Source organism: Quercus lobata, chromosome 12 (assembly GCF_001633185.2).
Source record: "Quercus lobata isolate SW786 chromosome 12, ValleyOak3.0 Primary Assembly, whole genome shotgun sequence".
In the NCBI taxonomy this organism is placed as follows: Eukaryota; Viridiplantae; Streptophyta; class Magnoliopsida; order Fagales; family Fagaceae; genus Quercus; species Quercus lobata.
The window spans coordinates 15,023,988-15,040,089 of NC_044915.1; the positions used below are offsets into that span (position 1 = coordinate 15,023,988).

General features: G+C 41.3%; 1 protein-coding gene across 1 annotated transcript; it reads right to left on the reverse strand.

Moving 5' to 3' along the window:
- Nucleotides 1-8,941: 8,941 nt before the first annotated feature.
- On the reverse strand, nucleotides 8,942-9,908 carry LOC115970272. Its single transcript, XM_031089929.1, has 2 exons — nucleotides 9,629-9,908; nucleotides 8,942-9,501 (listed from the first exon to the last, which is right to left on the reverse strand). Exons 1-2 carry the CDS (start codon nucleotides 9,906-9,908, stop codon nucleotides 8,942-8,944), a joined length of 840 nt encoding a protein of 279 aa, XP_030945789.1.
- Between the last annotated feature and the right edge of the window lie 6,194 nt (nucleotides 9,909-16,102).

The window sequence follows — 16,102 nt, forward strand, 5'->3', positions numbered from 1 at the left end:
AATAAGTTTTCTAACAAAACATGCAACCTACAATAAGTGTTTTCTAAATTTCAAAAAGATATTAAATTTAGTTGGTTGATCTATCTAAAATATTATTAACAAATCCTAAAATCAATAGGATAGAATTAACTATAAAAAAGGACAGAATTTCAATAAATAAAAAATACATAAAATAAAGCAAATAAGATAGAATTTAAAAAAAATAAAAATAAAAAAGAAGAATAAGATAGAATTGAATACTATTGTTGTATGGGCAAAGTTTGGAGCCCAAGCCCAAACTGTATAGAATCCTAGTCCAAAAAACCCAATACAATGAATTTTGTAGAATATGGGTCAAAGAACTAGGTTTAGATGAGTTGAGCAACGGCTTGCATGGGGTTAAGAAGCAATCAAACACGAATAAAAACTATTATGATCAAAGGACCTTCCATCCGAGGAGACTAGAATTTTACTTATAAATACAGATCACTACATTAGGGTTTTTTTATGCTACAGTATTCTCCTCCTCTTTTTTCTCTGCCCCCTCTTCATGGGGGTTATTCCACATTATATAGGCTCTTCTTGATCATCTAGGCCTTACACTTGTTGATCACCTGGACCCCCACTTGAGCACCCATCCCATCAGACACCCTTTTCAGTCCTCTGTGAGTTGCGGCAGCCTAGGCAACACTGTTCAGGGGTCTTCTCCAGATTAATGCAGCTAGAAAAGTAGCTGCAGTGCATTTAATGTGGTGGTAGCAGTTTTTCCTTAAATATTTTGAGTTTTCTTCCCTTTCACGTGTTCAGGGGGCGTACTTCAACTGCTTGAGAATACACTTGGCCTGGGTCTGCCGTGTCTGAGGAGGAGTTCCTCCTCAAACCTTCTTCTCTTTGTCTCCCACTGATAAGGCTTGTAACGTAGATAATCTAAGTCGTATTTCTCTCCTCGGACTTGTTAGTGTCCTCGGACAAGGCCCAATACATTATTTTGGGCCATAGTCCCCACAATAGCCCCTCAAAACTCTAGTTTTTCTCTCCATCCGAGGAGAAAAGCAAGGTTTTGATTTTTTAAGAGATAAGACCAATTAATTTTTGGTTCACACGTGCGGGAGTGGTTACTTCTGACACGTTGTAGATTACAAGGCGTTAGTAATTGCTCCAAGCGGCTTTGTGTTCCCCACATCCAACGACGAAGCGCAGATCCAATGGATGGCATTCCCCCTAGAATTTTGAGCGGGAGCAATCTCTTCCCTCCTCTCCTGCTATATAAAGCCTTGAAGAAACTCTTTTTGCCTTTCTTTTTTACGAACATCCAAGAACTTCAGAGAATTTCAACACACAGTCTTCATAAAACACACCAGACCTTTGAGTTTCCGTAGTCATTCCTGTCAGAAGTTTTTCTTTAAAAAGATCTTTGAAAGCTTCAGAGCTAATTGTACGGATACCCGTTGGTTCTCATTCCTTTACATTACCCTATTTTCATCTCGGCCTTCCTCTTCAGCCCTTCAGTTCATCTAGATGGGTAAATTCAAGTGTTTAGTAGATACACTAGCCGCTATGGAGGCTTTTAGAGCTAGGTATCGCATTCCGCAGGGTGTGGTTTTGGAATATTGTCCTCCGGACCGAGTATTGACCGATAGAGATGTGGGTGAAGTCGTAATTCCCATGATTGCTTTCATAGAGGGAGGAATGACGCTTCCCATGAGTAGAATTACCCAGGATTATTTGCTTAACCATAGGTTGACACCTTATCAGTGTGCCCCCAACCTATTTAGGGTCTTGGGCTGCATAGATGCCCTGAACGAGTAGATAGGCTTAGGTCTCACATGGCACGACATGGTTCACATGTATGAATGCCACCATCTTGCCAGCATGGGGTACTACCTTAAATCTCGGTCCGAGGTCATTAGCCTAATATCCTGTCTTCCTAAGTCCAATAAGGGTATGCAGGATGACTATCTGATTGCCTCGGGGAAATGGAGCGACGGTCTTCATTATCCAACTCGAGTAGGAGATCCAGGTGCGGTACCTTTAGGATCAATCCTTTGGGAAGGGGATTTAACCCTTTAGTTTTATTCCTTTTGCTTGGAAATTCAAACTTTTTTTTTTTAGAAAATATCTTTTTAGCGATCTGACTATAATTCCCTTCTCGGCTGTTTTGCAAATAGAGCCCACGTTGCTCCTCGGCTCAACCATACCAACGTTCAAGCCTTTAACTACCTCCTGAGGTCAGAGATCTTTGTTCATGAGGACGGACAATAGCGTGCTGCTCACTTGATCTTGGGTTATGAGCCCTTGTCCCGTGCTTTCCTGGACGTTGGCCAATTAATAAGAGCTGGTAGTACGAGGTTATCTCGGATTGACGTGTCGAAACTGGGATTCTTGGCTCAAAGGGACCTTCCGCTGGTTACCTTGCCCATTCTTCAGAATCCTCCACCAGCTGTACAGCTACCTCCACAAGACCATCTCAGAGCTGCGACATCTGTTGAAGACGAGACCGAGTCATCTCGCCTTTCACTAGAGGAGGAGATAGACGAGTTCTATTTTGAGGAAGATAACCAAAAAGCTCCTCTAATTGAACTCTCGGACGCCGAGGGCGAGCCGGATAGAAACTCCACAATTTGCATTCCTCCCCTTGTTATTGCCTGCTCGGACGATTCCTCTGACGAAGAGGTGGACAACATGGCTTCAAACAAAGGCAATAAAAGTTTGCGAGAGCTTATGGCTGCTCAGGGTAAAGGGGCAACCTCGAAGGTGCCCACGAAGTCCCAGGCTCCCTCAAACCTTCCTCCTGCTCCCCCACAGGTCCCCGCCGACCTCGGCCTGAAAGTCAATCCCGAATTGAAGAAGAAAAGGCCGGTCGAGTCACTTGAGGAAGGCGAGGTGGGTCCTCACCATGGCGCAAAACAACAAAAGGTGACCCGAGAGCCTCGGGACAAAAGGGCTTCATCGATGGAGAGCCGAGATGAGTTGGAAAGGGCTGTAGTGCGCATGTCATAGCGTACTTTGAGCCCTCAGCTTGAGGTGGACGGAGCACTAATTCCCTACAATGCCTCGGTCTGGGAGTACCAGAGGGGCCGAGCAAGGTACATTGCTGAAGCCCTAGAACAGCCCATGCTCCTTCCTAGGGACATGGACGCTTACAGGCGCTTTTCGTAGAACGAACTCTTCCTATCCTTGAAGAGGGACCTTGCGATGGTAAGGCAACTTATCCCTTTACAAGCATAATTATTGAATTATACTCTATTCTAACCCATGTCATTTTGTGATCTTTAGGCAGATTACTCAGTAGGTTTTTGTGGCCGAGGAGTGGTGTCGCGACGCTCTCAAGATGGCCGACGCTGAAGCCCTCTCTCATGCCAATATAGAGAAGACGCTTAGGGCCATCAAGCAGGAGTAGTATGAGCTGGCTGAGAAGTTCAAGGAGGCGGAATCAGGCCGTAAGAGCACTGAGGCTGGCCTAAAAAATGCTGAGAAGCAAGCTGAAGACCAACGCCAACAGCTGCACGTGACTGAGATCAACCTTGCCACCGAGAAGCAAGCCGTTCTAGATCTTAAAGCCTCGTTGCAGAAGGCTAAGGAAGAAGTCCAGCTAGCCAAGGAAGCAGCCGAGGCCGAGAAGAGGGCTGCTTATCAGCTTGGAGTGGAGGAGACGGAAGTAAGGTTTACTGAGGAACTGTCAGAAGTATGCAAGGACTACTGTAGCATTACATGGGATAAGGCTCTCAATGCTGCAGGTGTCCCTGCAGATTCTGCTTGGAGGCTGTCTGAAAACGTCTTCTATCCTCTAGAGATCCGGGAGGTCCCTGTCTATGTCCCTGAAGTTTCTGAGCAACCTGCGGCTATCCCTGATACCATCCCAATAGCTGAAATTACTAAGGGCTCTAGTTAGGTCATCGTCCAAGGTGAGGATGCTGAGGGGGAGAAGGGCAAAAGTAAGGGCAAAGGGAAAAAACCCTCTTCCAAATCCAAGGATCTCTCTAAGGAGAAAGTCACTGAGGCCGAGGGTCATGGGGTTGACCCAAAAGCCAAGGATGTTCCTCCTCCTCAGCTAGAGCAAAAAGAAGATCCCCCTACTGAGGCTTAACACCTAGGGTTTTTCTCTTTTTCTTTTTGTATCATTTTGAAGAGGAGTTGTATTATATTTTTGTTTTCAAAGACTTCTCATCCGATAGTATTGTATTATCTTTGTTTCTTAATGTGAATGCTCTTTCTCTCAATCTTTATTCTTCTGCTTGATGTTGATTGGATTTTATTGCATTGTTCCGAGTCAATGTGACTGTGCCTTCAGTTGAAGTTTACAATAACATTTTGCCAATATAACTAAGTGTTAGGAGTAGGACTGTGCAATGAATTTTAGGTAGTGAAGGCTACCGTGCAGGACTTATGTTCTGTTTAAAACTTGGATAGATATCATAAGTTATTAATTTCCCCTAAGCCTGTGGTCCGAGGAGTCATGCAGGACTTAGGTTTTGTTTAAAACTTGGATAGATGTCATAAGTTATTAATTTTCCCTAAGCCTGTGGTTCGAGGAGCCATGTAGGACTTAGGTTCTGTTTAAAACTTGGATAGGTGCCATAAGTTATTAATTTCCCCTAAACCTATGGTCCGAGGAGCCATGTAGGGCTTAGGTTCTGTTTAAAACTTGGATAGATGCCATAAGTTATTAATTTCCCCTAAGCCTGTGGTCCGAGGGGCCATGCAGGACTTAGGTTATATTTAAAACTTGGATAGATACCATAAGTTATTAATTTCCCCTAAGCCTGTGGTCCAAGGAGCCATGCAGGACTTAGGTTTTGTTTAAAACTTGAATAGATGTCATAAGTTATTAATTTCCCCTAAGCCTGTGGTCCGAGGAGCCATGCAAGACTTAGGTTCTGTTTAAAACTTGGATAGATGCCATAAGTTATTAATTTCCCCTAAGCCTGTGGTCCAAGGGGCCATGCAAGACTTAGGTTCTGTTTAAAACTTGGATAGATGTCATAAGTTATTAATTTCCCCTAAGCCTGTGGTCCGAGGGGCCATGCAGGATTTAGGTTCTGTTTAAAACTTGGATAGATGCTATAAGTTATTAATTTCCCCTAAGTTTGTGGTTCGAGGGGCCATGCAAGACTTAGGTTCTATTTAAAACTTGGATAGATGCTATAAATTATTAATTTCCTCTAAACCTGTGGTCCGAGGGGCCATGCGAGACTTAAGTTCTGTTTAAAACTTGGATAAATGCTATAAGTTATTAATTTCCCGTAAACCTGTGATCCGACGAGCCATACAGGACTTAGGTTCTGTTTAAAACTTGGATAGATGTCATAAGTTATAATTTCCCCTAAGCCTGTGGTCTGAGGAGCCATACAGGACTTAAGTTCTGTTTAAAACTTGGATAAATGCCATAAGTTATTAATTTCCCCTAAGCCTATGGACCGAGGAGCCATGCAGAACTTAGATTCTGTTTAAAACTTGGATAGTGGTGAACCAGAAGACGCGCAGTTACCATGAAATATAGTGTAGGTAAAACCGCTTTTATTAATAATAATACCTTTTTAGATTATTTATATTCCATGGGCGGGGTACAGCTCTCTCATCTAAGTCTTCCAAATAATATGCACCTATTCCTGCTATTGAAGTGATGCGATACGGACCTTTCCAGTTAGGTCCCAGCTTTCCCTAAGATGGGTTCTTGGCGTTACCCAAAATTTTTCTCAGCACTAGGTCTCCTAGCCCTAATGGCCATAGTTTTACATTGGTATCATACCCCTGCTTGAGTTTCTGGTGATAATAGGCCAGTTGGATCATTGGCTTTTCTCTTTTCTCCTCGATTAAATCCAAACTTCTTTCTAGCAGTTTGTCATTGTTGCTTGAGGTGAAGGTGCCTGTTTTCAACGTTGGAAAGCTAGTCTCTAGGGGGAGTACAGCTTCAGCCCCATAAGTCATAGAAAAATGAGTCTCTCCCGTTAACCGTCGTGGTGTAGTTCGATAGGTCCATAGGACGTGTGGCAGTTCTTCCACCCATCTTCCCTTTGCATCATCCAATCTCTTCTTTAACCCATTAATTATGACCTTATTTACAGCCTCGGCTTACCCGTTTCCTTGAGGATAGGCCGAAGTGGAATATCGGTTCATAATTCCCAAGTCGCAGCAGTATCTCCTAAAGGTCTTACTATCAAATTGAAGGCCATTGTCCGAGATGAGGATATGAGGAATTCCGAAGCGTGTAATGATGTTCCTCCAGATGAATTCCTTTGCATCCACGTCCCTGATGTTGGCCAGGGGCTAAGCTTCGACCCATTTTGTAAAGTAGTCTGTGACGACCATTAAGTATCGCTTGTTTCCTGCTGCTTTTAGGAAAGGGCCTACAATATCCATACCCCATTGAGTGAACGGCCAAGGACTGGATAGGGGATTAAGGACCCCTCCCGGTTTGTGGATATTTGGGGCAAACCTTTGGCATTGGTCGCACTTCTTGACATATTCTTGGGCCTCTTTCTGCATGCCCAACCACCAGTACCCTGAGGGCTCTGTGTGCTAGCGATCTTCCTCCTATGTGACTCTCACAAACTCCCTCATGCAATTCTTCGAGTAACAGCTCTGATGCTTCGGGGTGTACGCATAATAAGTATGGCCTAAAATAGGAGCGCTTGTATAGCTTGTGATCCTCTGACAACCAGAACCGAGAAGCTTTTCTTGGTATTTTCTCGGCTTCCGATTTCTTTTCAGGCAATACATCATCCTTAAGAAAACTCACTATGGGATCCATCCAACTCAAACTCACTCTGACTTGATGGATTCGAACCATGTTCTTTTTTATTACGTCTGCCTTGTACAAATCATCAACGAGGATGATTCGAGGTAAACCCTGCTCCGAGGACATGGCAAGAGTGGCTAATGAATCTGCATGTGTGTTCCCGCTTCTAGAAACGTGCGTCAAGTTGAAGAATTCAAAGTCCGACTGCAAGCGCTTGACCTGACCAAGGTATTCCTGCATTCTTACATCTCTGGCTTCCAACTCGCCCCTCACCTAGCCTACAACTAGTCTGGAATCCGAGAACACTTCTAATGCCTTTCCTCCCATTTTCTACACCATGGCCATTCCTTGCAATAAAGCTTCATACTCGGCTTCATTGTTTGTAGCCAAGAATCCTAGTCTCAATGACTTTTCTATGGTAATCTTCTCAAGAGATATTAGAACCAGCCCTACCCCGAATCCCCTTTGGTTTGCCGCGCCATCAACATACACTTTCCACCGTGAGGCTCCTTGTGCAGAGATTGTGCCAACGGATTTTCCATCCATGTTTTCCTCCTCTGCTACTAATTCTATTGGGGGTTCAGTAAATTCGGCTATTAAATCAGTGAGAACTTGGCCCTTGACGGAGGTCTGAGGCATGTATTTAATATCGAAAGCCCCTAGAAGCGTGCTCCACATGGCAATTCTTCCTGTGTAATTGGCGCTCCAGAGTACAGACTTGAGGGGAAGTTGAGTTAGAACAACGATCGTGTATGCCTGGAAGTAGTGGGGGAGTTTCTGTATAGCTTGCACTACTGCCAGAATTGCCTTCTCCAATGGTAAGTAACGCACCTCGGCCTTATGTAACGATTTACTCACATAGTAAACTGGTCGTTGTACGCTGTCGTCAACCCGTATTAACACTAAGCTCACAGCGTGAGGGGCCACTACGATGTAGGCGAACAGAACTTCGTCGGCCTCAGGGCTAGACATGATGGGTGGCCGTAACAGGTACTCTTTAAGTTACTGGAAGGCTAAGGCACAGTCCTCGGACCACTCAAATCCTTTCCACTTGTTCATTAGGAGGTAGAAAGGACGACACTGGTCTGCAGATCGGGAAATAAACCGATTCAATGTCGCGATCATTCCAGTGAGTTTCTGGACTTCTTTTGGGTTCCGAGGAGCTTGTAAATTGTGAATCACTTTGATCTGATCTAGGCTCACCTCAATTCCCCTGTGAGTTACCATATAGCCCAAAAATTTGCCGGACCCGACACCGAATGAGCACTTAAAGGCATTGAGACACAGTTTGTGTTTTCTTAAAATGCCAAAGATGACTCTGAGATCTCTCACATACTTGGATACCACTTTACTCTTTACTACCATGTCGTCTATGTAGACTTCAATACTCTTACCTAGTTGCGGTTCAAACATTCTGGTCATCATCCTTTGGTAGGTTGACCCTGCATTCTTTAAACTGAAAGGCATCACGTAGTGGTAGTTTCCAATAGAAGTCTTAAATGCTGTTTTTTCTTGATCTCCCGGGGCTAGTGGTATTTAATGATAACCCTGGAAGGTATCCAAGAAGCTCATTCGAGGGTGGCCTACAGTTGCATCTACCAACTGGTCTATTCGAGGCATTGGGAACGGGTATTTTGGGCACGCCCTGTTCTAGTCTGTGAAATCTACGCAGACTCGCCACTTCCCACTCTTTTTTTTTACCATCACTGTATTCGCCAACCACTCGGGGTAAAAGATTTCTTTGATAGCCCCTGCCTTTTTTAGCTTTGTTACTTCGTCCTTAACAACGTCGGCATGCTCTTTTGACGGGCATCGGGGTGGTTGCTTTTTGGAAATAGAGTATGGGTTAACGTTTAGGTAATGGCAAATGAGATTCGAATCAACCCTTGGGGCATCGTAGGCGTCCCATGCAAACACGTTAACATTTTCTCCCAGAAACCCAATCAATTCTTCTTTCTCTCGGAGGGGTAGTTTCGAACCAACTTGAAAGAATTTCTTTGGGTTGTCGTCAACAGTAAGCCTTTCTAAACTTTCGCATTTTACCTCCTTGACTGGCTCATCAACGGGTATTGCCGAGGTGGTTGATTGCTATAAGTCCTTTCTTATAGAGGCCGAGGATTCTGCATTGGATTGGCGTGAGATGGCAGCCACCATGCATTGTCTAGCTATGGCTTGATTTCCTACAATCTCCTCTACTCGGCCCTCTGACGGGTATTTCACCTTCTAGTGAAGTGTAGAAGAAACGACTCCTAAGGCGTAAAGCCAAGGTCTGGCCACTATGGCTGTGTATGGCGAGTAGGCGTCGACCACAATGAAATCCACCTCCACCATGTCTGAACTGGTCTGTATGGGCAGTCTGATCTGTCCCCTTGGTGTAACAGTCTTCCCTTCGAAACTTACCAAAGGGGAATCATATGTTGTTAGGTCCTCAAGCTTTAGGTTCAGCCCTTTGTACAGATCAGGGTACATTACTTCCACAGCACTGCCCTGGTTTACCAGTACTCTCTTCACGTCAAACCCCCCAATCCTAAGTGTAACTACCAAAGTATCGTCATAGGGTTGGATGGTTCCAATCTTATCCTCGTCCGAGAATCCCAGCACAAGTAAGGCTCCCTTCTTAGATCTTTTGGATTCCCGATCGTTGTCCTCGGTGGAGAGCCGAGCCACAGACATTACTCTGGAGGGAAAAGAGCCGGTTCTTCTCGGAGCAGTAAGAATGACATTTATCGTACCTATGGGAGGTCTTAAAGATATGTCTCTCCGGGGTTCTTGGTTCACCTGACCTAGATGACCACTGAAAGGATGTAAAAGGTGCCACAATTTTCCTTCTCGGACCAACTGATCCAGGTGGTTCCATAAGTTCCTGCAGTCTTCGGTGATATGTTCGTCGTCTTGGTGGTACTGACAGACTCTGGTTGCGTTTTGAGGAGTCTCCGGCCATCTTATTCGGCCACTTAAAGAATGGCTCATTCTTGACTTTCTCCAAAACCTGTTGTACCGGTTCTCTGAATACGGCGTTAACCATTTGCGTGTTGGCTAATCCAAATTGCCCTGCAAAATCTCTTCTCAGATGGTTATTGTTGTATCGTTCTGACCTGAAATCATTCCTTTTGTGAGGGATGATCTTCTCCTTTCCTTTCCCTTGTAGTTGGTCTTCTTCCACTCTTTTGTATTTGTCAATCCGATCCATAAGTTGACGAACGCTGGTAACAGGTTTACCAGTTAGGGATTTCCTCAAACAATGCTCGGTGGGGAGACCGCTTCTAAACGTGCTGATGGCGATGTCATCTTAGTTACCATCCATCTCGTTGTACATTTCCCAATATCTATCCGAGTATGCTTTTAAAGTTTCCCCTTCGCGCATGGACAATGACAACAATAAACTCGAAGGTCGAGGAACCCTGCTGTTCGTAATGAAACGAGAGCCAAAGGTTTGGGTGAGCTGCTTGTAGGAATCTATGGAGTTCGTTTTCAAGCTATTGAACCACCTCATCGCCATGGGTCTTAGACTGGACGGGAAAACTCTGCACATCAAAGCCTCGTTTCGAGAATGGATGGTCATTCTTTGGTTAAACTGGCTCACATGCTCTACAGGGTCCGTTCGGCCATTATAAATGGCGAACATAGGTTGGTGGAAACGCCAAGGTAGTCTAGCCCCTTCTATCTTGTGCGTGAAGGGTGACTTAGAGATTTGATCCAGAATTTTATTCATGGCATCATTACCCAGGCCCTTACCAGATGGGCTCTTATGTCTCCGTCCATGACGCTGCTCTTTTTCATAAGAGAAGGTTTCGCTTAGGGGAGTTCTTGATCTCCGCCTGTAACTGACGTCTTCTTCCTCCTCATTAGAGGATATGTCGAAGCTAGAAGGGGACCACCTTTGCTGTGCATGGCGCAATCTCTTTTTCAAGTCGTCTATCTCTCGCTGCATGACTTGACGGTTGTTTTGTCTTTGGGATATGCGACTACCTACTTGGGAATGGGTTTGGCTCGTCTGAGTAGTATGCACACTCCCCTCTCGATTCCTTTCATTGTCCCGATTTTGCTCAAGGTCACGAGGATTACTTTGCCGCTGAGGCCCAATGGGTTCTGTCCGCTGGGGATCGGTTTAGCGTAGGTTTTCTTGGTGTGGACCTGACCCTACCATGTTTAACTGTCGCACTCACTAACACACGAGTTCTTTCCTATAGACGGTGCCAATTGTATGGGAAAAGTTTGGAGCCCAAGCCCGAACTATATGGAATCCTGGTCCAAAAAGCCCAATACAATGAATTTTGTAGAGTATGGGTCAAAGAACTAAGTTTAGATGAGTTGAGCAACGGCTTGCATGGGGTTAAAAAGCAATCAGACATGAATAAAAGCTATTATGATTAAAGGACCTTCCATTCGAGGAGACTAGAATTTTACTTATAAATACAGATCACCACATTAGGGTTTTTTATGCTATAGTATTCTCCTCCTCTTTTTCTCTACCCCCCTCTTCATGGAGGTTATTCCACATTATATAGGCTCTTCCTGATCATTTGGACCTTACACTTGTTGATCACCTGGAACCCCACTTGAGCACCCATCCAATCAGACACTCTTTTCAGTCCTCTGTGAGTTGCAGCAACCAAGGCAACACTGTTCAGGAGTCTTCTCCACATTAATACGGCCAGAAAAGTAGTTGCAGTGCATTTAATGTGGTGGTGGCAGCTTTTCCTTAGATATTTTGAGTTTTCTTCTCTTTCACGTGTTCAGGGGGCGTACTTCAACTGCTTGAGTATACATTTAGCCTGGGTCTGCCGTGTTCGAGGAGGAGTTCCTCCTCGAACCTTCTTTTCTTTGTCTCCCACTGATGAGACTTGTAACGTAGATAATTTAAGTCGTGTTTCTCTCCTCGAACTTGTTAGTGTCCTCGGATAAGGCCCAATACATTATTTTGGGCCATAGTCCCCACAATTGTGTATCAACATACGTTCATTTTTGTTAATTTTTTTTTTAAATTCCTTTTTTTTGGATAAATATGCATTTTATGTAATCTTTTTCCTATTAATCAAGTAATAAAAGAAAGTAGTATTTGATTTACAACTACAATTACATTTGTGTCTATCTAAAATATTATCAACAAAGCCTAAAATTAATAGGATAGAATTACCTATATATAAAAATTGATAGAATTTAAATAACAAAAGAGAGATAAAAAATACGTGAAAGGAAAAAGATAGAATTTAAATACTGTATATCAAACTACGTTTTTTTTTTTTTACTAAGTTTCTTTTTACTTTTCTTTTTTGGATAAATTTGCATTTTATGTCATCTTTTTCCTAATAATAAAGTTAAAAAAAAAAATAAGTATTTGAGTTTCACCTAAACTCCTTCTTTTTGTTCATATCATCTTCTTCACAACCTAAAATTCTCTCTATATATACACACAATTTTTTAGTGTATTATCATTTCTACTACGTACCTTATAATTATGTGCTATATTCTTCCCTTCTCCTCTCTACCCTACCTACAACCTTGCAGGTATTTTTTTTTTCTTTTATCAAATTGAATAGATTTTGTGTATTTGTTGCCTTTTTATTATATATTATATGATTTTTATCAACGAGTTTTACAGATAGGCTGAAATTCTATGTTTGATCGCATCTTTTTGTTTTTGTTTTTTTTAGACATCAATATAGCAAGCAATATATTTGTATTTTTTATTTTCTTATCACATGATTATTTGTTGTTGACATCAATATTTTATCGTGGATTTAATTTGTTATGGTTTTTGTTTGGTGCTTTGTTCCATGTAATCTATCTTCTTTAATTAAAAGCAAAATTTGTTGTTAAACATGATGTAAGGACACAATTCTCTGGCGGCCCAATAAGGATGTTGGGCTCGCGTACGAAAGATCCCTCACAATATGATTTGTAGAGAGTGGGCTTGAAAAGCTAGCCGCTGGTCACGGGGCGATGTCCGATCCTGGCTTTAGAGGAATTCAGGTAGAAAAAGGAGTTGGGCCTGAACATTTAAGCCCTAAGACGTCGCACCCTATGGGATGGGACTCCTCGGAGTTGATCCGAGGACCATTGAGGCCTTACCCCGGTTATCCAACGACGGACTTTCTTCAGTGAAGTCCGGTGTTGTTGAGATGTTCTCCCCCATGTGATCTTTCTTTCTTTCGGTGGGATGGGGTCCCTTTCAGATTTATTTACTTTCTTCTTTTATACTCGTCCGTGTTCATTGTCCTTCGTCCACGTGTAGGGTCAATCTTTACAAGACTGATATTTGTCCCATCAGTCTAATCCCAGAATTGTTGGGTATGGTTGATAAGGCTGCAGAGTACGGCTCTGTCATGTGTTGGGTCTTATTCGGAAGGGTAGTAAGGATAACTTCCCCAAGATATTTTGGATCTCCTTACAAATTCGTCCCTATACCAGTTTTATCCCTTCATTTCGGTGGGATTCAGGATCTGCCGAGGACCAAACTGTCCTCGGCTGCCTTCCAAAAATTGTTTTGTGCTCTGTACTGTAGAGCTTGGGCCACAGCTCTCCTCGGATTGGGCCTTCGGATTTTCCAGGAGCAATTGGGCTTGGTCCTTAAATTATTGGGCCCCACACATGAAATTGGATACAAGAGAAAAAGAAGGATTTAAAAATGTTCTTATATCCATCAGTTCAAATTCCTATGTAAGTCTATCTTTACTTAACTCCGTTTTCATTTTTTCTTAAAGTTCAGAAATTTGGATATTTTTTCATTAATGAATTGGGATTTTGGCTTAATTTTGTTTTCAACTGTTTCAATTATTGAATTCATTATTTTTATCATGTGTAATATTAATATCTATGTTTTTTTATGAGAAAAAAAATATATGTGTTGTTAAAGGCTAAAGCAAAATACAATTACAAACATTACTTTAAGTTAGGGTGTTATATTTATTTATTAGTAAGTTAGAATGTTACATTAAGTTAGGGTATTGTATTTTGTTTATTATTAAGTTAGAATGTTACATATGGATACATATGCTGGTTTTACTGCTAAGTGGGTGATATAACTTATAATTATTTGGACGAAATCAACACTAAACAAATGATTTAAATATTAAAATAAGAAATAAAAATTAAATTTCTTTTAGGTGTACAAGTACAATTTATTTTTTAATCTTAAATTTTGAATTAATTCTTTTAGGATGATCCCCTCTTCATAAATAAATAGGAATTATTAAAAAAATTATAAAAATTTTTATTGACCATTGTAATTAGATATATTATATATAAGGACAAATATACAAAATTCATTTATTTTTTAGATTTTAAAAAAATAGTGTAAGGACCAGATTTGATATCCTAACCCAAGGTATGAATGGACTTAGGGCCAAAAAACCCAAAACAATGAATTTGTAGAGAATGAGTTAGAAAACTGTGCTTTAGTTAACCAAACAATAAGTTAGGTAGGTTTGATGACAAAAGAATGAAAATATATAAGTGTAAACTAAAGAAAAAACGTCATCGGCGAAGTTCGAGAATACTGGTTCTTATATAATGTTCTTAGGTAAGGTTACAAGTCTGGTTCTAAATTGCTACAGTGTTTTTTTCTTGATTTCCCCCCTCCCCTCTCTCACTCACTCCTTCTTCTTTTATACTGTCTTTCCTTTTCATCTTCACCTTCCACGTGCATGCCAAACGATCGGTGTGGATACTTGTTCCATCAGCACTCCTCATAAATCCTTATGTAGTAGCTGTAAGGCTAAAATCCACTGTTCAGGCATCACCTTTACATTAATGCGGCCAGAGAGTTAGTTGATGTGCATTTAATGCGGAGGCATCAGCTTTCTCCTAAGATATTTTAGGACTCCTCCCTATCTGATGTCTCTGCAATGTTTATCCGCTCTAACTAAATTTTCGGGATCGTCACCCTTGTTGATAGACCATCTCTTAAGACCTCGGCTTTGTCTAGCCGAGGACGTATTCATCCTCAGCCCACTCTCTTGAGTCATTATGACCACAACTAACCTTTTTATTCATCAACATAGTCTCTTCTGACGAAGACTTCTCCTCCTCGGACAGATCTTTGTCCTCGGCTTGGGCCACAAGCTCAATAAACAGGTAGATAATGAACTCCTAGGCCCAAGAGCCCGACAAATAGATATTTTTGTTTTTGTTTTTATCTTATACACACACACACACACACACACACACTCACTCACACATACAGAGAGATTTCATTAATAATTGTTATACTATTTTTACAATTTTCCATAGTTTTTAAAATATTTTATAATATTTGTTTTTGAAAAAAAAAAATACCAAACTTGAACTTACATAATATACATCTTCCATGTAACTTTTTTTTTCATTTTATTTTTTATTCAATTTAATTATATTATCAAAATATTTTCTATTAAGCCGTGCATCACATGGGCATAATACTAGTACTAGTAAGAGAAAATAATAATCAATTTTCTACTTTCTCTCTATCCATTGTTATCATCTCACTTTGCTACCATAATAATCACATTTTTAATATATATTCCAATCTCCTTCCCTCTTCAGACTCTTCTCTCCTTCTCTCTTATCTCTCAAATCTAAACATCTTCTTAAACAATTCAACTATCTTTTAAGCAAAGACTTAACTTGCTTTCTACCGTAAAATACAAGCATATTTCCATTTCTTTTTAAAAAAGCAAATTTCTGGTTTGAAAGGACCAAGCCAAGTGAAATCCAAGAAATATCAAATGTTGGGAAGAATAGGTATATTCAGTATTTATTTATCTATTATTATTATTAACTTACAAGTGAAATGGTAGGATTCAAGCCACATTATCTTCTATGGGAAAATTGGACAAGTCACAGGACTTTTGACCATATTCATGAAAATTCATGATCATTAAAAGACCATAAATGTTTCACTTTTCACTTTACACATTCTCAGGTTGTAGAACATCAACAAAGTATACATCGCAGATGCAGTAATCGCCCAATATATCAGCATTCAATGAAAGAGGCCTCTGAAAGTCCAGCAATCATTTCAGATCCCACTTGTAAAAAATATCCAGTACATTTAACTCCGAGGAAAAATCATCAGTATTATCTATCTAACAACTTCAATAACCTTGCTACATCTGATGCATTCGGTAGAAGGAGGCTTCATGGACATGTGCATTCCAAATTTCCAACACATTGAGCTTATTTGTCCCTGCCTCAATTTCTAGCTTTTCCCCTAGAATAACCACTTTTGTCTCTAACATCAGATTTCATCATCCTTGAGACCTCTAAGAGCATTTGCATCAATCAATGCAAAATAGAAAAATATATCAATTTTACACATTCAACCTCCAAAATCACCCATACCAGTCAAGCTAAAAATGTGTAAATTTGCAAAGTTGCTATAATAAATACGTAAATTTATAGTGA

What these genes read in the sequence shown, in the direction of transcription:
- LOC115970272 (XM_031089929.1), bottom strand. Translation starts at nt 9,908, where the DNA reads ATGGATCGGATTGACAAATACAAAAGAGTGGAAGAAGACCAACTACAA. An exon ending in CTCCTCAAAACGCAACCAGA is followed by an intron (nt 9,502 to 9,628) that starts GTCTGTCAGTAC and finishes GTGGTCATCTAG; the next exon opens with GTCAGGTGAACCAAGAACCC.